The 21639-nt window shown below is 53.1% G+C and overlaps 2 protein-coding genes and 1 non-coding gene across 4 annotated transcripts; 2 read left to right on the top strand and 1 right to left on the bottom strand.

The window, feature by feature from the left end:
* The first annotated feature begins 2725 nt into the window (after nt 1-2725).
* On the top strand, nt 2726-12096 carry SHD (Src homology 2 domain containing transforming protein D). The gene is made up of 6 exons (XM_061422619.1): nt 2726-5282; nt 6518-6623; nt 6703-6891; nt 8735-8858; nt 10314-10433; nt 11707-12096. The coding sequence occupies exons 1-6, from the start codon at nt 4983-4985 to the stop codon at nt 11891-11893; spliced, it is 1026 nt and encodes a 341-aa protein (XP_061278603.1). The 5' UTR covers nt 2726-4982; the 3' UTR covers nt 11894-12096.
* Nucleotides 12097-12817: 721 nt separating this feature from the next.
* TMIGD2 (transmembrane and immunoglobulin domain containing 2) lies at nt 12818-21493 on the bottom strand. 2 transcript variants are annotated; one of them, XM_061422623.1, is made up of 5 exons: nt 21406-21493; nt 17351-17710; nt 13835-13864; nt 13640-13741; nt 12818-13270 (listed from the first exon to the last, which is right to left on the bottom strand). In XM_061422623.1, the coding sequence occupies exons 2-5, from the start codon at nt 17616-17618 to the stop codon at nt 12930-12932; spliced, it is 741 nt and encodes a 246-aa protein (XP_061278607.1). In that variant the 5' UTR covers nt 17619-17710; nt 21406-21493; the 3' UTR covers nt 12818-12929. The 2 variants fall into 2 exon arrangements, with proteins under 2 accessions (XP_061278607.1, XP_061278605.1); XM_061422621.1 differs by lacking the exon at nt 21406-21493 and adding an exon at nt 20121-20429.
* On the top strand, nt 14139-14211 carry TRNAR-CCG (transfer RNA arginine (anticodon CCG)). Its single transcript has one exon. It is a non-coding gene; the product is annotated as a tRNA-Arg (tRNA).
* Nucleotides 21494-21639: the final 146 nt, after the last annotated feature.

The raw sequence follows: 21639 nt of genomic DNA, 5'->3' as shown, positions 1-21639 counted from the left end.
TAAGGAGAAGAGTCTGCTAGAAGTGACAGCCCATCACCATTGCCATGTTCTGCTGGTTGGAAGCAGCCACACAGCGCCACTCCCCCATGTTCCAGGGGAGCTGCTCACACGTGGGTGCAACCACCAGGAGGCTGGGGTCATGGGGGCCACCCATGGTGGCTGAGGCCGAAACACCTGAGGGTCTACCTGCAGACCCCTCAGGCTTTGCAAGGGACTGTGTGTTGACAAGTGTGTCCCTGGCACCTGAGATCATTCTTGTATTTTGTAGGTGTTCATTGAATGTGTGTGGCCTGAGTGGGTGTCTCATTCACTGAGGAGGAAATTGAGGCCCAGGAAACCACATGCTTCTGCCTGCTCTCTGCCCCACTCCCCTTTCCACCGTGCTGGAATTGTTTCTTTCATTCTTATTTTTCCTGCAGGGCTTTACACTTTGTTCTCCTGCCCCTGTCCTGGGAACAGTTTGGCTCTCAGCCCCCAATTGCCTTGCTGGGTTTTCCAGGGTAGAGTGGGCAGAGGGATTGCATAGCAACACACTGGGGTCTGTCCTGTGTGCTGACCTTCCAGGGCCTCACCCTGCACCCACTGCCTGCCTTGAGCCTGCCTCCCCCAGACCATCTTCCCCTTTTTAGTCTCTGGAGCCTGCCCTTCCCCCCTCACTGCTGACAGTCCCATTCCCCACAAGCTCCATGTCTGTCATCTGGTCCTTGGGAGCTGTCAGGCCTCATCCGGAATCTCCTCCATCAACTCCCCTGGGGGCTGCCTGGCTGCCGGAGCACATCAGAGGGACCGGGGTTTGGGGGTGGCCTCTGCTCTGCTGGAGCCCCCGCCTGCCTGAGCCTGGGCTCCACAAAGAGACAAGGGGCTGCTCCTGCTTCCTCATGCTTCTCGAGCTCCCTACACGCCCATGCCCTCAGGCACGTGCTCCCCATTTCACAGAGTGGGTGAGGGGCAGGACCTGGCTTTGAAACCGCAAGGCTCGGAGGCTACACCTTTGATCACCAGGACCTATAGACTGCAAGCTTCCAGGGGCTGGTCGGTGCCTCCCCCATCAGGTTGGAGACGGGCCTTGCAGGGCCATGTCTCCATTAGACTGAGAGCCCTTGAAAGCAAGTACATATTTCCCCCATCAGACTGGGAGCATCAAAGGGGAGGATCACGCCTCCTCCATCAGACTGAAAGCTCCTTAAGTCAGAGCTATGCCTCTCCCTTCAGACTGGTAGCTTATTAACACATGCATTTATCTCCTCCATCAGACTGGGGGCTTCCCAGTGCAGGACCATGTCTCTCCCATCAGACTGTGAGCTAAGAAAGGCAGGGCTGTGTCCAGTAGATTCTGAGGGCAGAGGTCAACTCTCCTATCAGACTAGGAGCCCCTAAGTTGAGGCGACGTCCCCTCCATCAGATCGGAAGGTTTCAAGCCCCATCATAGGTCACCCCCAACCTGGTTCCCACCTGCCCTAGTGCCTTGGCTCCCATCCCCACTGCAGATACGGGGACCCGCAGCCAGGGATTCCTCTTGCTTCTTCCTCATGTCCCAGCCACCGTAAGCATATATTGAGTACCTACTGTGTGCCATACAAGGAAATATCATTTGGTCATAAAAAGAAATGAAACATGCACGCCATAATTTGGATGAACTTTGAAAACGTGATGCTCAGTGAGAGAAGCCAAGACATAAAACGTCACACAGTGATTCCATTTGTATGAAATGTGCAGAACAGGCAAATCCCAGAGACAGAGAATGGGTTGATGGTTGCCAGGGGTTGGGGGGGGGCGGGGAGGGGGAGTCTGGGAAGAACCGGAAGTGACTGCTAATTGCAGGTGAAGATTTCTTTGGGGGGTGATGAAAATATTCTGAAATTACTGATGATCACACAGCCTCATGAACATACTAAAAACCCATGGAAATATAGTTTGAGTGGGTAAATTGTGGGGTATGTGAATTATACCTCAAAATCTTTAAAGCACCCAAAACAGTGTGAGGCAGTAAGCGCTCAACAGTGGCTGGCTGTTGTCCCATTTCACAGACAGGAAAACAAAGCCAGGTCACTTAACGCGAGGTCACATGGGCTGGGATTCCAAAAACAGAGCGCCACCTCGGAGGAGACCCTGAGAAACCATCTCTCAGACCCTCAGTGCTGGGGGAAGGGAAGCTCCCTCAGCCCAGGACCCCAGACCACCCACCTCCTTGCCTTTATCCAGACAGTGCCCGCCTCCTGGCTTGGCTCCCTTGCTCCCCGTTCCCCTAATTGAAAGGCAAAACCCAAGAGGTTATGTGGCTATTCAAGGTCACACTACCACAGGGTTGTGGGACCCCTAGCCCGGCTCTCCCCTTCATCCACTGCCTCTCGCTCCTCCCCGAGCCCCATCCCTGCTCCTGCGGTGGGAGTTGGGGCAGCCCCAGGAGAAGCCAGCTCAAAAGCACAGGGAAGTCAAACGCCGTTTGATTCTGCCTCCAGGGCCCCTAATTGCTATTCCTGACACACACTGTAATTAGAAGGCCCCTTTCAAATATTTATACCTTAGACGTCGTGTATTTATCTGACAGGGAGAGGACTCGGATTTGATGAGATCTGTCAACAGCTCATCCTGGAGCCGGGGAATTGCCTTGCGGCTGACAGAAAACAGGACAATTACCCGATGTGCTCCCTGGCAGTCCCCAGGGATGCTGCCTCGTTGCTGAATGCTGAGGGCGGGTGGGGCGGGGGGTGTGAATGCTCTTGGGGAGATTGGGGAGGACCGAATTCAACAGGTTTGTGTCCAACAACTCAGCCGAAGCAGGAAAGGGAAGGAGAGGGCATCCGGACACCCCTGCTGCTGTGAGGGACCTTGCCTTGCTGGCTCTGGACCTCAGTTTTCCCATCTGGAAAATGGGGCTAATAGTGCAGGGGAGATGGAGAATCTCTGACTTCATGAAGAGACCTGATGGGTGTTGAATGCCACTCCACACCAGGCCATATCATGGCACCTGGGCAGAACTAAGCTGTGAGGTGTCTCTCCCTTCTCTGTTCCTCCTCGGTTTCCCCACGGGGGATGAAAAATAAGTCATTCCCTCCTGGCAATCCTTTCCCCGATCTCTGAGGGTTTCCTGTTAGAAGCCCCCTTTTTCAAATCAGGAGACATTGCCCGGGCCCCACTATTCTGAAGGGAGGGGGTGCAACTCTATAGCAGTGTTAGTCTATTTCCCCTCCCTTCCAAATCGCAGGCACCCGCCCACTCTAAGGGGCTTGGAGAAGGGAGCCTGAGGTCCTATCCTTCCTGACCACCCCTCTTATTCTTCTATTAGGGGTCCCTGAATAAGCCCCTCTATGGGAAAAGAAAAAAATGTGTTCCTTTTGGGACTGGTCAGTAGCTCCCTGGGCTCTCTTACTCCCCCCAAATCCCTCAGTATCCTCGGCCCCAGACAGCTGCCGCTGCCAAGAGGCAGCCAAACCAGGCGAGACCCCCCTTCCCCATTTCTGCTCCCTCCCTCCCTCCACCCCCAGAAGCCACAAAGGGACAGATGCTGAAGACACAGGCCAGGCACTGATACCATCTCCCTTCCCCTGGCCAGCTGTCCCAACCCCTTCCCCCATCCCACAATGGGTCCCCTGGGGAGAGGGGGACAGAGGAAAGCCCTCTTGGGGGAGGGGAAGCCAGAACCCCTTCCCTTCTGTACCCCCCACACTTCCTCCGGCGTCATCGTCAATATCTGTTTTAGCCAATGACCTCTGAAACAATTTCCACACCCCCATTCTCCTGGTCAGTTTCACTGCCAGACCCTGGTTCAATTTCAACCCTCAACAGTGGTCACTCTCACCCCCTCTGCTGGTCAATTTCACCCCTTCTCGCGGTCAAGTCCAGCCCACCCTCTTTCCTGGTCAATTTCCACCTCGCCTTCCTCTCGTCTTCCCCACCTCAGCACCTCTTGCTCTGCAGAGCAAGGTCAGCGCCTGTGGGTTCCTGCCTCCCGCGCTCCTCGCTCGCTCCTGCCAGCCTCGGTCCTCCGGGTCACTGTCCAGCCGCCGTGGCCTTGGCCCCAGCGACTCCCGCTCCGCATACCCCCCTCCCTCCGCGGGCAGCGGCTCTCCTGCCTCCCCAGAACAGCTGAAGGTCTCACTCACCTCGGAGGGGAGCGCAGGGCGAGGGGAGGGGCGGGGGAACCCGCGGAGGGGGAGGCGGGGAAGCCTTGACGTCCCTGCTCTGGACCCGGCCCGGGGCTGGTAGGGACTGGGGCGCCCGCCCGCCCGAGCGCCCCCTCCCCAAAGTCCCACCTCCCGGTCGCGCGCCGGCGGCGGCGGTGAAAGTCTCTCCGAAAGCGTGAAGGGGGATTGGAGGAGATTTTATTTCCCTTTGTGCCCGTGACTCGGGCCGGATCGAGGCGGCGGGGCCGGGGACCCCGGGCTTGGGGCTCCCCCCGGAGCGGCGAGGAGCGCAACAAAGGATGCGCCCCACCGGGGTCACCGTCCCCGCGGCCCAACTTTGCGCGCGGCGCCCGTGCCCCCGGGGAGCCCGCCCCCTGCGTTGAGAACCCAGGCGTCCGGGCTGAGCCAAGGCTGGGGACGTCCGCTGGCGGCGCTGTCCTCGCCCTCGGCTCCCAGGAGGGGGATTCCAGAGCTTTCCGGAGGCGGCGGGTGGCCGCGCCGCGCACGAGACCGCTCTGCCCGCGGAAACTCCGCGCGCTTCCGCGGATGCCCCTGGCTCCGGCCCGACTACCCCGCGCTCGGCGTTCAGGGCCCCGCGCGACGCCCGCTTCCCACGCCGTCCTTCCAGAGCTGGGCTAAGGTGCAATTTTGCTCCTCCTTTCCCCTCCCTCTTCTCGTGTCCTCCTTTTTCTCCCCTTTTCACCCTCCTCTGAGCCCAGCCAAAGGGCACACCTGATCTTTCTCCTCCTCCTTCCCCTCCCACCTTTTCCCTGGGGACCCTGCCGAGGGAGAGGGCCCAGAAGAGGGCATGCGGGTCCCCCGCTGACAGTGGCCAGGTTTGGGGTGACACGCGCTCAGATGGCCAAGTGGCTCCGAGACTACCTGAGCTTTGGCGGTCGGCGGCCCCCTCCGCAGCCGCCCACCCCCGACTACACCGAGAGCGACATCCTGCGGGCCTACCGCGAGCAGAAGGATCTGGACTTTGAAGACCCCTACGAGGACGCCGATAGCCGCCTAGAGCCCGATTCCTCCGGGGGGCCCGGGGACTCCAAGGGCCCTGGAGACGCGAAGTACGACTCTCCAAAGCACCGGCTCATCAAGGTGGAGGCAGTCGACATTGCCAGAGCCAAGGTCTTGCTGGGAAGCCCCGGGGAAGAGGTGCGTGGCTAAGTCCCCTAAGCTGGGTGGGCCCCGGAGACTGGGTGGGGAGGGCCAGGCTGGCTCCCCCACCCTGGATTTTGGGGATCTTCTTTAGGTGTTATCCCAGGGGCAGACCAGGCCACCAGCCCACTTCCCCCAATCCCCCACCTGCTTGGCAGTTTGATGTCTGTCTCCTTTCAATTCACAGTACTGGTTGCCCGCCTCCCTCTCTCATTGGCTTTGTACCCCTTTCCTCCAGCTTCCTAAGTTCCCCCTTCTGGATCCCTTCCCCCAGCTTCCCTTCCTCTTAGAAGCTGAAGGGATCTTCCTCAAACAGATCTGAGTGAGTCGGTTTCCTATGGGGCACTTCAACATCTTCACCACCCCTCTCCACCCTTCCTCTGTTACACCCATTTTACAGAAGTGGAAACTGAGGCTCACAGAAGAAAAGTGACTGGCCCCAGGTCACATGGCTCTAATTTGTTTAGAACTTGAACCAGACTTGCTTCCAATGCCCATACTTTTTTTTCCCAGTATTTTTCCTAAATGATCAGAAGGTCCACCATACACCATCAGCAGAGACAGAAAAGACTTCAAGGGGAATTATGGGAGGCTGTGTCTGGTAGTGGGGCTTCTCTGGTGGCTCAGATGGTAAAGAATCTGCTTGCAATGCAGGAGACCCGGGTTCCATCCCTGGGTCAGGAAGATCCCCTGGAGAAGGAAATGGCAACCCACTCCAGTATTCTCACCTGGAAAATCCCATGGGCAGAGGAGCCTGCCTGGTAGTGGTTAATGGCACAGAGAAAGGTAGGAGGAGGCAGGGACTCGGGGAAGCAGACAACCTAGGATCAAACGCTGCCTCTGACTTATCAGCTGTGTGACCCTGAGCAAGTCACTTCCCTGTATGTGCCTTGGTTTCTTTATCTGTAAAATGGGGATAAAGTACTTACTGAGTGTTGGTACTACCAGTAAATATATTTGAAGTCTTTTGGAACAGTACTGGTGCCTGATAAATATTAAAATGATTGAAGGAGGGAGGTAGGGGTCAGAGGAAGAGAGCAAGGGATGATCTACTTGCAAACACTTGTGGGTGGAAAAAAAAAAAAACCACTTGCTTGGACAGCGTGTGTCAGATAGATCAGAGACAGCAGGCAAGAAGTGTACTGTACCCATGCTGGGCACAGCATGGGTACCCAGAGCTAGGCTTGGTCCCCCTGAGTCCTTGACCCCCTCTCTTGGCTTTCTCTGTCCAGTCGAAAGTCGACACGGAGTATTCGGACCCCTTTGATGCCCAGCCCCATCCACCACCCCCGGATGATGGCTACATGGAGCCCTACGATGCCCAACGGGTCATGAGTGGTGAGTAAGCAGGGCTTGGAGGGAAGGTGACAGGCTCCCAGGTGGGAGTGGGAGCTGAGCAGTATCTTTGGTCTCCCAGAACTGCCATGCAGAAGGGTGCAGCTGTATGACACCCCTTATGAGGAGCAAGACCAAGAACTGGGAGATGGGCCCCCTTCAGGGCAGAAACCTCGACAGAGTCGGCTGCCCCAGGAAGATGAGCGGCCAGCAGATGAGTATGACCAGCCCTGGGAGTGGAAAAAAGACCATATCTCCAAGGCGTTTGCAGGTGATTCTCTTACCCTGATTTCTGAAGATCTGTGTCCCTCTATTTTCTGCTCTGGTCATGTCCCCTGTTGCAACTAACAAAGTAAACCTCCAACACTTGTCACTTTGGTAGTTTGTTAATTCTCACTAAAGTGTGAATGACTGATAGTCATAAGTTTCTCTTTCCAGGAGAACCTGTATCCTCCTTGGAAACTGAAACCCCTTTAATTAATTAATTTGTTTTTATTTTATTTTATTGACTATGCCATAAGGCTTGCAGGACCTTAGTTCACTGACCAGGGATTGAACCCAGGCCTTTGGTAGTGAAAGCAAGAAGTCTTAACCACTGGACCGCCAGGAAGTTCCCTGAAATCTCTTTTCGAATGCAGTGGAATCTACTCATTCTGCTCACTACAGTGCAGGAATAGGCTTTGGTGTCAGGACTAGATCTGGGTTTGTGTCTCTTACGTGGGCTAATGACTTTATCTCCCTGAGTCTCAATTCTCTAACTTGTACCTATTGAGTAGAGCACTTGTAAACTGAGTGCTAAAGTACTCAATTACACAGGAGCTTTGGGGAGGAGAGTAGCATTTCTTAGAGTCAGTTTCTGAGTTGGGTAAGCTTGGACAAGTCTCTGAACCTCAGTTTCCTCTTCTGTAGAAAGAGGAATAATAAGGTCACCTAAGGCTTCCCTTGGAGAAGGCAATGGTACCCCACTCCAGTACTCTTGCCTGGAAAATCCCACGGACAGAGGAGCCTGGTAGGCTGCAGTCCATGGGGTCGCTAAGAGTCGGACACGACTGAGCGACTTCACTTTCACTTTTCACTTTCCTGCATTGGAGAAGGAAATGGCAACCCACTCCAGTGTTCTTGCCTGGAGAATCCCAGAGACGGGGGAGCCTGGTGGGCTGCCGTCTATGGGGTCACACAGAGTGGGACACGACTGAAGTGACTTAGCAGCAGTAGCAGTAGCAGCAAGGCTTCCCTTGTGGATCATCTGGTAATGAATCCACCTGCAATGTGGGAGACCTGGGTTCGATTCCTGGGTTGGGAAGATACCCTGGAGAAGGGAAAGGCTACCACTCCAGTATTCTGTCCTGGAGAATTCCATGGACTGTGTAAGTCCAGGGGGTCAGAAAGAGTCGGACACGGCTGAGCAACTTCCACTTTTCACTTTCAAGGTCACCTTTAAGAAATAAACTTCAGGAAGAGTTGTGCGAACGCAAATCTGCCCATGAAGTTGTATAATTGTGAGGGAAATTGGAGCTAGTGCCTCAGTCTACCAGTCTGTATATCAGGGGCGGTTGTCTAGCTCTGGGCTTTCCTGGTGGCTTAGACGGGAGAGAATCTGCCTGTAATGCGGGAGACCCAGGTTTGATCCCTGATCGGGAAGATCCTCTGGTGAAGGAAATGGCAACCCACTCCAGTATTCTTGCCTGAAGAATACCAAGGACAGAGGAGCCTGGTGGTCTACAGTCCATGGGATCGCAAAGAGTTGGACACGACTGAGCGACTAACACATTCTACATTCTCTGTGACTTGGCCAAAATCTCGCGGAACTTCCCACTTGCCCCTCTAGCCACGTCCCCTGCTCTCTGATTTATCATTCAGGGAACTGGCCACCCTTCGATGCCACCAGATTCGGGAATGACCACACCCCTTTCTTCTGAAGGCTAATTGGTTGCTGGTGTACCAATCCCCCCCCCCCGCCCCAACCTTAAACCCAACCCCCTCTTCTTCTGGATTCTGATAGGTTGCCCTAAGCTGGCACCGCCTTCCTACTGAAATTCCATTGGCTTGTTCCTATCCCACCCTCTTGAGATAGGCGGGACTTAACCATTTTCTCTTTAAACCTTCTCCTCCAGTTCAGTTTGACAGTCCAGACTGGGAAAGAACCTCGGGCTCAGCCAAGGAGCTCCGGAGACCGCCGCCCAGAAGCCCCCAGCCTGCAGAGCGCGTGGACCCGACCCTGCCCCTAGAAAAACAGCCGTGAGTGAGGAAGCTGAAGGTGGAAGAGCCGGGTTGAATCCCTCCCTGCCCCATACTAGTCACAGATTTCTCGGACCAGGGGGGCTGGAGGAACTTGGATTCATTCATTCACTTCATTCATTTTTTCAACTAATCTTCACTGGGTGACAGCGCCTCGTGTGCGCTAGACACCCAGCTCGGTGCAAAGCAAGAGCAGGTGTCTCCACTCCCTCTGGCCTCAGATTCTGGGTTCAAATCCCTTCTCTGTAATTTTTGGCTCCATGACCTTGGGCAAGTCACTCAACCTCTCTGAAGCTCGGGCTCAACACTTCCAAGAGAGTTCCTACCTCACACAGAATAGGGATTTCCTCCCTTTCCTTGGGTGGGATTTATAAGCCTGAGAGTGAAGAGACAAAAATCATTCTCACCCCCAAGAGATCTTTTGGTGAAAGTGGGAAGATCAAGACTTTGAAGGGGTTCCAACTTTAGGCTGGAATGAAGCTCACAAGCTGGGAAAGTCTGGGTGTTCTGTGTTCCTCTAGCCTAGATGTTCCTCAAAGAACTCCCTGAGCCTTGAGAGCCCAGCCCTGTGAGTACTAGGGCGTGTTTAGCACAGCCATTCCCAAACCTCTTAGGTGGGTGGTACAGGATTACCTAATTAACACAAGCATGGGGTATTTTCTTTCAATACAAACAACTTTTTGGTGCTCATTGGTCTTTGACACTTTGCTCCCTCTGTCTGAGCATGTTAAAGAAAAATATTATGTAAAGAATGTACAGGTAGGTGGGGATATGTTGCTGTTGTTCAGATGCAAAGTCGTGTCTGACTCTTTGTGACCCCATGGACTGCAGCTCTCCAGGCTTCCCTCTCCTGCACCATCTCCCAGAGTTTGCCCAAGTTCATATCTGTTGAATCGGTGATGCCATCCAACCATCTCATCCTGTGTCCTCTTCTTCTTCTGCCTTCAGTCTTTCCCAGCATTAGGGTCTTTTCCAATGAGTCAGCTGTTAGCATCAGGTGGCCAAAGTATTGGAACTTCAGCTCAGCATCAGTCCTTCCAAAGAGTATTCAGGGTTGATTTCCTTTAGCATTGACTGGTTTGATCTCCTTGCTGTCCAAGGGACTCTCAAGAGATACAGGATGCAGCAAATCTCCTGAAAGTGATGTGCAAGTGATGCAAGTTGGAGGGAGGGGTTGAGGACACCTGGGCACTCAGCTGAGGGAGGCTGCAAAGATCAAAGTCAAGGGTACATGTTGAATTGGAGGGAGAAGCTCCAGGTGGACCTGGGTTTACCTGACTCACAGAGAGACCCTTGTCTGCCTGAAAACCAAGTTCCTCTTGAGAAATCCAAGGGAATTTGTCTCCCTTGTTTGCCTGGGTGTCACAAGTCCTTGAATGAGCTGTGCCTACATCCAGCCCCAGGATGTGTTGGAAGGGGGATCGCCTTCAGGAGACATCTGTCCCCACCCCCTAGGTGGTTCCACGGCCTGCTGAGCCGGGCGGATGCCGAGAACCTCCTGTCGCTCTGCAAGGAAGGCAGCTACCTTGTGCGGCTCAGTGAGAGCAGCCCCCAAGACTGCTCCCTGTCCCTCAGGTGAGACCCCAATCTTCTGGAGGGACAGAGGGTCACAGGACTGCATGCCTTCGACTGTCAAGCTTTTGACTGAACTCAGCTGGAGAAGAGGAGTGTGGCTCCAGGAGCCGATGGGTGGGATTTCCAGGGCGGATGGACAGAGCTTTCAGGCCAGTGGGTGGGGCTTATGGGAGCCGTGGGCAGAGCTTCTAGGTCAGAAGGTGGGGCTTTCAGAGAGGCTACCGGCATGGTTCCTACTGAGAATGAGCTCCCTGTCACTGGAGGTACGCAAGACAATGGAGAGGAAGCCATACAGTAAATCTAGAACTTCAGTGAGATGAGGAACTAGGTGTCCAAGTTTCCTCTGGACTCCTTCCAGGTTTAAAAGTATATCCATTTGTGTCAATTCAGGGCCAAAATCTCAGTGGCCCTGTAGACGTTTGAGTTTGATACCCTGGTTCTACGTGCTTCTCTGCCTAAGATTCTAAGTGTGTCTGATTACAAAACACTCCTAACATTCTACCAGGTTTCTGAGTGTGAGATTCCTAAAAGGTCAAGATTGAAGAGGGTTTGGAAGTAGGTTCATATCCTGCCTCTGCCACTTCCTAGCTGTGTGACCTCAGCTAAATCATTCAACCTCTCTGGGCCTCGGTTTCCTCATCTGTGAAACAAAGACAATAATAGCATCCAGTTTGTTTTAATACTACGATTAAAAGAGGGGGAAAGGTGAAAAAGTGTTGAGAAGAATCCCCAGGAAACAGGAAGCGCTTAATTCATACTAATGATGGTGATAGAATCATTTCCAGGTTCTATGTCATTCACCTACCAGAGACGTAAAGGAAAGGGACCCTAGGGAATTCCCTGGCAGTCCAGTGGTTAGGACTCCATGGGTGAGGGTACAACCAGGGAACTAAGATCCTTCAAGCCTCATGGAAAAGCCAAAAGCAAAAAAAAAAAAAAAAAAAAGGGGGGGGGTGGAGGTCCCTTGATTGAGGGTAACCAGGATGGGTAGCACAAGGGATCAGGAGGTTTGGAGAGAAAGTGCCTTATGTGTTCTTGGGGAGGGACCTCCAACTGGGAGGAACTCCAGCCTGTCTTCACAAGGGACAAGCGCAGAAGGCAACCCACAGTGTGGAACGAGTCAACAGCTTGATGCCAAGTGGCTGTTAACCAGAAATATTTGAGGATGCCAGGCTCGGGTTCCTAGGGTCCTCCAGGGAGTGGCTTTAGGCTTGGAGGGTGTGGGCGGGCCTGAAGTGCTGGGTGCCCCTTCTGACCTGACCCCTGTCCCCAGGAGCAGCCAGGGCTTCCTGCACCTGAAGTTCGCGCGCACCCGAGAGAACCAGTTCGTGCTGGGTCAGCACAGCGGCCCTTTCCCCAGTGTGCCAGAGCTGGTGCTCCATTATAGCTCCCGCCCACTGCCCGTGCAGGGTGCCGAGCATCTGGCCCTCCTGTACCCGGTGGTCTCACAGACCCCCTGACCTGGAGCCTCAGCCCTGTACCCTGGGCTGTGAGACCCCAGATCATTGGCTGCAAATGTTGGAGGTCTTTCCAGTCCCGGGGGAGGCTGGATGGAGAGACCTCTGCTCCTCCAGTCCCTGCTCGGCCCCCTTCTGGGTTCTAGGGCCCAGAACTGTGTCTGGAACCCCTCCTCTGGCCTGGAAAATAAATAAGTTATTGTGTGTTTCAAGTGTTCTTTCTGGGAGGGGGAGCTCAGCCCCTGAAGGAAGAGGGGAGGCAGCCCTGTGGAGGGGAAGAGTATCCCCAGCTCCATGTTTTGGGGGTGGAGCCGGGGTTGGAGCCTGAATGGCTCACAGGGAGGGACCAACATTCAGAGAGCTGTTGACAGGCAGGGAGAGAGCGGTACGGAAGCAGATAAAACCTGGAGACAGCAAAGACCGGCTGATTAAAAAGATGGCGAAACCGAGGGGATGAGGCTCTCAGGCCAACCCTGCCCCCACCCAGCCCCTCCTTCCTATCCTGGGCCGGTGGCCACGGGCTGCTGCTGCTGCTGCTGCCACCGAAAAAGGACATCTGTCCCCATGGAAACAGCAGACGTGGGGGAAGGGAGCCAGGCTCAGCTGGTGTCACTTCAAGGTGACAGTCGGGCAGGAGACCCCGGGGGGCTGACAAATGCCAGGAAGCCCCAATTTCCCCCCTCACCCCCTAAGTCCAAGCCTGCCTAGGGAGGGGGTAGACACCAGTTGGGGAGGGGGAGTGTTTCCAGCTCCAGGCACTGTTTACAAGTGAGGGACATCACTTCTCTGCTAATTGGACATGACCCTCCAAGGATAAGAGGGGGAAAGCTTTCAAGCCCCCTCACCAGAGTCGTCCTCCAGGACCGCACCCCCCAGATGACTCCCTGATGGCTCAAATTTCTAGCACTGCCAAATTGCCACGGATACTGGCTTTGCTTTCTTCATGAACCTTTATTGGATGTTCTTGGGACAAGGGAGAGGTCTATCCTCAGAAACAAGGATGGGGTCTCTAGGATAAACTGCTGGACTCTGTGATCCCCTAGGAATAAGTCACATCTTTATATAGTCGCTGGGGGTAGGTCTTCTCTGGCTCTCCTGCGGTTCTGATTTCTCTTCCCACTTCAAGGAACCCTCTTGACCTTGGCTGCCCAGAGGAGCCTGGGCCAGGAGAGATTCTGACTGCAGAGATGGGGTGAATGGGTCTGGGACTGGGGCAAGATTTGGGAGCCATATGCGACTTGGGGCGCTGGGGGAAAGAGATCGAGTAGAAGCTTTGGCCCTTCTGATCCTCACTGTCCAGCACCTTCCTTTCCACAGGCCATGCCTTCTTCCTTGGGGCTCTCCGGGGCCGGTATAGGACGTTGCTGTAGATTGGACTGCCTGCATTGGGGGGCGGGGTGTGGGGGGGTGGGGGGGTGGGGGGGTGGGGGGGTGGGGAGATGACACCAAGAGGGGACAGTCATTTAAGAGAGCCTGGTCCTCTCCAGCCCACTTTCTGGGGGCTTTGTCTATGCCCCTGAAAAAACACGGGTGTAGGGGCCAACCTTCCCGATCCATTCCTCCTCTGCCCCCCAGCCTCACCCTCCCTCCTTCCTAAAGAAGCAGGTATCAAAGTCAGAAGGAGATGCATTCCGCCTAGTCAAGCAGCTGCAGTTCCAGCTTTCGCAACGAGGGGGCGCGATCGCCAGGGGGTGGCGGTGCTCTTGGGAACCTCCCGCCCTCTGCGCAGCTACCTGCGCGGTTCCTTACCTGCATCCCCGTTCCGGCAGCGGCGGCGGCCCCAGATCCCAGCGCCCAGAGCGAAAACGGCCACGGCCACGGCCCCCGTCACCAGCGGCGCGAAGTAGAGGCCTGGAATGGGAGAGGGGATGGTGGGCAGGCTGACGGAGGGCGGGGCAGAGGGGCGGGGCGGAGCTGAAGGAGGGTCAGGTAGACGGAGCTCACCTGAGAAGCTGTGGTCCTGCAGCCAGACACCTGCAGAGAAGACACCTGCGTCTCAGGCGAGCTCACCTTTGAGTTCAGCATCCTGCACCCCTTTAGGGTAAGAGCCCCTCTACCCCGAGTGGAACCTCAGGGTTCTTGCACTTGCCATGCTGTGAGTTCAGGCAAGTATTTGCTCTAAACCTCTTTCCTCTTCTGAAAAATGAGACTAAGCATGCCTGTCTTGCTGGGTTATTGTGAATACATTCCAGACCCGGTAATAAACTCTTTAGATATAATCACTTTAAAGTCATATAATCTGGTGACTTCCCTGGTGGTCCAGTGGTTGAGACTCTGAACTCCGAATGCAGGGGGCCCAGGTTCAATCCCTGGTCAGGGAACTAGATCCTACATGCCAGAACTAAGAGTTGACATGCTGAAACAAAGATTCCGCATGCTGCAACTAAGACCTGGCACAGGAAAATAAATACATATTTTAAATAAAGAAATAAATTCACCTAGTCTGATGAGAAAGCACTATTAGCTGAATTTTGATAACTAAGGAAACAGGCACAAACGAGTCAAGTCACTAGCATAAGGTCACAGAGCAAGTGAGGATGTGCTTTCAGGCCTGTGTAACTGACGGGAACCCCAGCCAAGGCGCTTTCTCCTGTGACCAAGACAAGGCCTAGAGTCCCCAGCCCCTTCATCTTCCAGGTTCTGAAGTTGGCAGTGATCCCGGGGTGGGGGGGGGTGGGCTTCCGATGGGGAAGCCAGCTGTGCAGAGCTGAATCCGTGCGACCCAGCCTCGCTCCCTCACAGCTGCCAACAACTCTCAGCCCGGTGCCTCCGCTACCCCCGCCTCTGCTAATTGGTAATTGGCCCCCTTGTCTCAAGGAGCCAAGGGTTGGCGGGGGAGGGCGGGGGGCTGGGGGTGCGGCCATAACACACCGCCCTGGAGGCAGGCAGTGGGCGGATCCTGCCAGCTGGAGAGAAATGGGCATCTCTTGGAGCTAGGAGTCTGGGTGGTGCTTCATTTTGCCTGATAGGAGCCAGGCAGGTGCCCAAGGCCCTGAGGAACAGCAAAGAGAGCAAGACAGCAACAGGTCAACTTGCAAACTATGCAGGGTTTGGCCCTTACGTGGGTGTCAGGCAGAGGTGGGGAAATGTGTGAGTCGGGCTCTGGAGAAAGCTGCCTGCATCCCGGCCTGTGTGGGTGGCTGGACGTGTCTTGGCCCTGGCTGGGCCTTAGCTTTATTCTCTGTGAAAGGAGGCTGCTGGCTAAGCTAATCTGGAAAGTTCCTTCCAGGCTTGAGAGTCAATGGTTTTCTTTTTTGTCTGTTTGTTTTGTGTATGTGTTTTATTTTTGGCCCTGTGGAATTGAAGCTGTGCCCCCTGCAGTGGAAGCATGGAGTCCTGACCACTGGACCACCACAGGGAAGTCCTGACAGTCAATGGCTTTCAAGTCTAGATCCTGGAATTCTACAGTTTTCTGCTCTTACATACTCTGATTGCAAAAGGCTAAGAGTTTATCTATTTAAAGTATTTCAGACCCTACAATTCTAAGATTCTATAATCTTCCATGCCTTTGTTTCGGTGTTTCTCAACCTTTTTTCATTATCAGTCCCCTAAAAAGGCTTTCTAAGAACCTTCATTTGTTCCCTCATGAAATGTTAATACCACAGATATGCTATAAATCTGTGGGCTATCTGCATATCTCTGCTTTAAACATAAAAGGGTAAGATTTTCTTTGCTCCCAAGAACCAGTGTTTTTTCTGAGGAGTGATAGTCCCTATGGATAACATATGCTGCAATTCTCAGAGCTTAGAATTTACGCCCCTAGAATTCTCGAACTGCAAGATCCTGCTTTATGGTTTGAGATTCTAGAATTGTTTTCGGTACAATACAACTGTGTCCATATGTTGACCAAAAGACAAGTTCTAGGGACTTCCCTGATGGCCCAGTGGTTAACACTCCATGTTTCCAACGCAGGAGGTGTGGGTTTGATCCCTGATCGGGGAACTAAGATCCCACATGCCCCCACAGTGCAGCCAAAAAAATATTTTAAAAAAGACAAGTTCTAGATTGTTCATAGAGGTCTTATTTATAATAGCCAAAACCTAGAAGTTGCCAAAATAGCCATCGATAGGAAACTGGACTGATCAGTGGTGATGGAGGGCACTCCACAGAAAAGGAAAAGGATGAGCCATTGCTCCACACACCAACACAGAGGAGTCTCACAGACAGTGTCGAGTGAAAGATGTTGGACACAGAATGCACTCTATGATTTCATTAAGTAAAACAGGAAGCCAGTTAAAATAGATTACTGCTGCTATAAATCAGAATAGTGTGGGGGGGGGGGAAGGATAGCATTTATAAGGAGGCAGATATGTGTGTCGAGCAGGGTGGTGAGTACCCAGATGTGTGCAGGTTGTGAGAACCCATTGCTATGATTTGTGTTGTTGTTGTTTAGTCAATAAGTCATGTCTGATTCTTTTGCAACCCCATGGACTATAGCCCATCAGTCTCCCCTCTCCATGGATTTCCCAGGCAAGAATACTGGAGTGGGTTGCCATTTCCTTCTCCAGGGGGATCTCCCCAAGCCAGAGATCTCCTGCATCACAGGCAGATTCTTTACCACTGAGCCACCAGTGAAGCCCATTATTTGTATACATCCCTCCAAAATTCATATGTTGAATCCTAACCTCTAATATGAAGGTAATGAGAGGTCAGGGCCTTTGGGGGGTAGTTAGGTAAAGAGGGTAGAGCCTTCATGAATGGGATCAGTGCTCTTATAGTGGTCCGTACCGTGGTTAAGACTCTGCCCTTCCAAGGCAGGTGGTGCAGTTCAGTCCCTGGTTGCTGAACCTAAAGAGCTCCCCAGCCCCCTGCTGCTACATGAGGACACAGCTAGAAGGTGCAGGCTATGAACCAGGAAGAGGGTTCTCACCAGAGCAAGACCTTGCTGGCACTTTGATCTTGGATTTCCAATCTCTAGAATTCTGAGAAATAAATATGTGGTTTATAAGCCACCCAGTCTGTAGTGTCTTATCAGTGATCTAACAGACTAAGATATCCATGAGCTGGCCACTTTCAGTATGGGCATTTCTCTGTATGGAGGATATACTTGAATAACAGTTTATGAAACTGTTTTGAATTAGAATCCAGAATTATATATATTCAAGAGTGTTTATGATTCTGATATACTGGAGCAGGGCTGAGTAACTACAGCCTGTAAGTCAAATTCAGCCCTCTGTTTTTTTTTTTTTTTTTTTTTTTCAAATAAAATTTTATTGGCACCAAGGCCCTCGCATTCCCTTAAGCATGTCTATGGAGACTTTCACACTATAACAGCAGAGTGGAGTCGTCACAACAGAAACTCTCTGGTCTGCAAAATTCTTGCATCTGCAGACTGTTTCTAGGAATCCGATTTAGAGAATTTAGTTGCTAGGAGCTTGAGATTCTAGAAGCTTAAGATTTCTAGAAGTTCCAAGTCCTCCCTGGCTTACACCCCTGCCCCCTACCCCCATGCTCTCATACCTCTCTTCACCAGGAGCTGCGTCCCGTTGCCCTGGGCCTCCTCCCAATCAGGGATCTCCACGGTTGCCCCACACACATAGAGTCCACTGTCATTGAGGCTCACGTGGTTCAGCTGCAGGGTGAGGTTGCCAGGCGGCTGCCAGGAGAGCCATCCCTGAGGCCCACAGACATCCTTGCTCAGACTGCCATTGATGATGTGTGTCTGGCAAAAGATGTCAGCATCCTTGATCCACTCGACACGGAGCCACTCCCAGGCCTGGGCGTGCATCACCTGGCAGGCCAAAGTCACCTGGCTGTCCTGTCTCACCTGCAGCAACTTCGGTGCCTGCTGCACAGTCAGGCCTGTGGCTCCTTGTAGGACTGGAGGAAAGAAGAAGTGAGTGAGACCTTCTTAAGTGTGTGTGTGTGTGTGTGAGTGTGTATGTGTGTGTGCGTGACTTACTTCCCTAGCCAGCCCACAGGAATCAGGCAGTGAGGGCCTGAAAGCTTACTATCTGTGTGATCTTTGCAAGGTCATTTCTTGCTGAACCTCCATGGCCCCATCTGTGAAATGGGTATAAGTTTCTCAGCACTTGTGAGATTTCAAGGTGAACTCTATGACATGTCTGGCTCTCAGCCACAGAAAGATTGCCTGGAGTGTGCCAGACCCTGATCTGGACCCTGTGGACACAGACACACAGGTGACTGAGACAGACAAAAGCCCCTACCCTTGTGAAGCCAACGGTCTCGGGATAGAGACACAGGAAGTCATGAAATGAGAATCGATGGAGAAAGGAATGGGGAGTGGCAAGAGATGATAAGGATGAAATGAGAGGGTGTACTTATAGAGGGTGATCAGGGAGGGCCTCTCAGAGGAGGTGACATTTGAGCAGGGATGTGAATAATAAGATGTATTTGGGGCTTTCCTGGTGGTACAGTTAAGAATCCACCTGCCAATGCAGGAGACACAGGTTCGATCCCTGGTTGGGGAAGATCCCACATACTGTGAGACAACTAAGCCCGTGCTCTGCAACAAGAGAAACCACTACAATGAGAAGCCCAAGCACCGCAACTAGAGAGTAGCCCCTGCTTGCCACAACTAAAGAAAGTCTGAGTGCAGCAATGAAGACCCAGCACAGGCATAAACAAATAAAATAAATCTTAAAAAAATGAAAGAAGTAGTCAGTCGTCCGTAAGGAATGGGTCATGCAAAGGTCCTGAGGCTAGACCAGGCCTGGTGAGTTGGAGGAACAGGGAGGAGGCCCCCAGGGTTGGAGCAGAGCATGTGAGGGGGAGAGAGGGAGGAAGTGGGATCAGAGAAGTCAGCAGGGCATGGCTTTTAGAGACCTGCGGCCTGTGTGGGTGGGGTATGACAGAGGTAGGGAGGTGGGTGGGGGTGGGGAAAGGGGGGCAGTGTACTTTTCAATCTAAGCGTGATGAGAAACCACGGGAGCAGGGAGGAAGTGTGGTCCAGTTAAAGTTTAAAAAAAATCACAGTCATTGCCATGGTGAGAACAGACTGTGATCTTCATGGGGCAGAAGCGGGAGAGGGGTCAGGATGGCGGAGAAACCAGGGTCCAGGAGACCAGTGATGGGACTCAGACCCTGGAAAAGAAGAGGTCAGAGTTTGAACAGATTTTGAAAGTTGCCCGCAGAAGAACTACAAGACCTGAGTTGGTCACTGTTCCCCTGAAACTGTCGCAACATTGTTCATCAGCTATACTCTAACACAAGATAACAAGTTTAAAAAAAAAAAAACAACTGAATTGGGAGGGAGGGAAAGAGACAGAGTGGCAGATTTCCAAGGTTCTTAGGCTGAGGGACTTTGTGAATGGTGGCGACTTTAGGACAAGATGGGGGATGCTGAGGGCCTTCCTTGGTGGCCCTTCCACGGTTTAAGACTCGAGCTTCCACTACAGGGGGTGTGCGTTTGATCCCTGATTGGGGAACTAAGTTAATCTCACATGCCACACAGCCAAAAAAAAAGATGGGGGACACCGAGTAGAAGAAGCAGGGCTAGAGGGGAAAGAAAGAGTTTGCTTTTGGCCATGGGAAGTCTGGGGTACCTGTTAGATGTCCACCCCCTCCAGAAGGGGTGAGTTGCTGTCAAGTTCCTGGCATTTGGGGTGGAGTTACAGCTGACCCTAAAGAGAGGAGATGCAGGGAAGAGTATTCCAGGCAGAGGGAACAGAAGGTGCAAAGGTCCAGAGGTAGGATCAAGCTCTATGTGTTGGGATAAAAAAAGAAAAAAAAAGAGGAGTCAGCAGACTGGCCATGGGGGAGAGAGAGGGAATGCAGAGGAGCACAGAGAATAGAGCAGCCAGCAGGGCCAGGTCATACAAGGCTCATAGGCAGGTCCCAGTGTGAATTTTATCCTAAGGCTCCCTCTGTGGATTTTCGCTAGAACGGTTCAACCCTTGCGGGCTTCCCTGGGAGCCCAGATGGCAAAGAATCTGCCTGCAATGCAGGAGACCTGGGTTCAATCCCTGGGTGGGGAAGATCCCCTGGAGAAGGAAATGGCAACCCATTCTAGTATTCTTGCCTTGAGAATTCCATGGGCAGAGGAGCCTGGCGGGCTACAGCTCATGGGTTGCAAAGAGTTGGACTCTACTGAGCAACTACACACACACAGAGTTCTTGTAAAGTTCTGAGTATCAGGGAGAGAGACAGGGTGTATTTGGCAGAGCGGAGAGACGAAGGTTTCGAGGGGGCTCTGAACCGGAGGGGCAGGCAGCTGGAGTGACGAGTCACAACAGGATGGGGGCCAAGGCGGGGAGATTCAGATACTCACCCCAGAACTGCACCAGGAGGACCAGCACTGTGCCCGGGGACCCCATTCCTGGCCCCTCAGGCTCCTCTCTCCCAGCTGGCGCCCCGCCACCCCCTTTCCCCTCCCGTGTGACAGACTTCCTGCCACAGAAGCATAGGTGACACTCCGCCCCCGCCACAGAGGCATAAGTGACACCCAGGCCAGCCAGCACACGTCCGGTGGCCACTACTGCTGGGGCTCCACTTCCTGTCACTGGTGCCTCAGTTTCCCTCTTTTTTTTTCCAAGGCGAAAGGCAATATGTATATGTGATGGAGATAAAGTGAGTGAAAATCTTCCTAAAAGACTACAGAGGGGCTTCCCTGGCCGTCCAGAGGTTAAGACTTGGCCTTCCAATGCAGGCAGTGCGGGTTCAGTCCCTGCTTGGGGACCTAAGATCCCACATGCCGGGAAGCCAAGAAACCAAAACATAAAACAGAAACGATATTTTTTTTTAATGTACATTTAAAAATTGTATTTGTTGATTCATCGTTGGTTGTACTGGGTCTTCATTGCTGCATGTGGGCTTCTCCTGTTGGGGAGCACGGGCTCTAGGTGCACGGGCTTCAGTAGTTGCAGACCGTGGGCTTAGTTGCCCTGCAGCATGTGGAATCTTCCCTGACCAGGGATCGAATCCATGTCCCTTGCATTGGCAGGCATATTCTCAACCACTGGACCACCACAGAAGTCCAAAACAGAAACAATATTGTTAACACATTCAATAGTTTTTAAAAATGGTCGACATCAAAAAAAAATATTAAAAAAAAAAGACTCCATAAACATGCCTAGACTGGGGTCACGTGGCAGGGCAGGTGAGAAAAGGAATGGGGAGGGGAGCAGATGGCACAGACCTGAGCAGGGGACCTAGTGGCAGCTTCTCAGCATCAATTATTTTGCCCCTAAGATGTTTTCTTTTGGGGTTCAGGGGAATGGATTTCTGCTAATGGTTTTGAGTCCTGAGGCAGGTAAGGCGGGTTACCTGCCCCTACAGCTGGAAGAAGTTTGCAGGAGGTGGGGCGCTTCATAGTCTCCAGACTTTCTCTCAGCCCTGCACCTATTACCCCTTGGCTAGCTGTACCCACCCCTGGAGGAGGAGACAGACTCCTAGACCTCAATGTCTCACTCCCAACCACAGCGTGACCTCCTTTTTTTTTTTTTTTTTTTTTAACCAGAAAGAAGAAGGTCAGTGTTCTTGGCAGAATTGTTCCCATCACTCACAGACAGGCCCCTGTGGCGGTGTTCTGCCCACATGTCATACACAGAGCTTACCAGCCTCCTCCTAGCCGTATGGATTCTGGGCAGGCAGAGAAGCTTCTGGAGGAGATGTGAGAGCCTGGGGCTCTGTGGGATGCACAGGTGTTCAGCTGTGATGTTGGGAGAGAAAGGCAGCATTGGAAGCTGATCATCCGCTTAGGCAAAAGACTTTGGCTTTTCAGTAAATGCGAGGTTTGAGTAGTCGTGGAGCCAGGTCTACGGGCCAGGCTGGAGGGCCGGAGCTGTGGC

This window comes from Bos javanicus, chromosome 7, assembly GCF_032452875.1.
Source record: "Bos javanicus breed banteng chromosome 7, ARS-OSU_banteng_1.0, whole genome shotgun sequence".
Lineage (NCBI taxonomy): Eukaryota > Metazoa > Chordata > Mammalia > Artiodactyla > Bovidae > Bos > Bos javanicus.
The sequence above is the reverse complement of the archived record's forward strand: the minus strand, read 5'-3'. Positions and strand labels throughout refer to the sequence as shown.

What these genes read in the sequence shown, in the direction of transcription:
- SHD (XM_061422619.1), top strand. Translation starts at nt 4,983, where the DNA reads ATGGCCAAGTGGCTCCGAGACTACCTGAGCTTTGGCGGTCGGCGGCCC. An exon ending in TGCCCAACGGGTCATGAGTG is followed by an intron (nt 6,624 to 6,702) that starts GTGAGTAAGCAG and finishes TTGGTCTCCCAG; the next exon opens with AACTGCCATGCAGAAGGGTG. An exon ending in CTGCCCCTAGAAAAACAGCC is followed by an intron (nt 8,859 to 10,313) that starts GTGAGTGAGGAA and finishes CCCACCCCCTAG; the next exon opens with GTGGTTCCACGGCCTGCTGA.
- TMIGD2 (XM_061422621.1), bottom strand. Translation starts at nt 20,166, where the DNA reads ATGGGGTCCCCGGGCACAGTGCTGGTCCTCCTGGTGCAGTTCTGGG. An exon ending in GCAGGACCACAGCTTCTCAG is followed by an intron (nt 13,742 to 13,834) that starts GTGAGCTCCGTC and finishes CTCCCATTCCAG; the next exon opens with GCCTCTACTTCGCGCCGCTG. An exon ending in CTGCCGGAACGGGGATGCAG is followed by an intron (nt 13,271 to 13,639) that starts GTAAGGAACCGC and finishes CCCCCAATGCAG; the next exon opens with GCAGTCCAATCTACAGCAAC.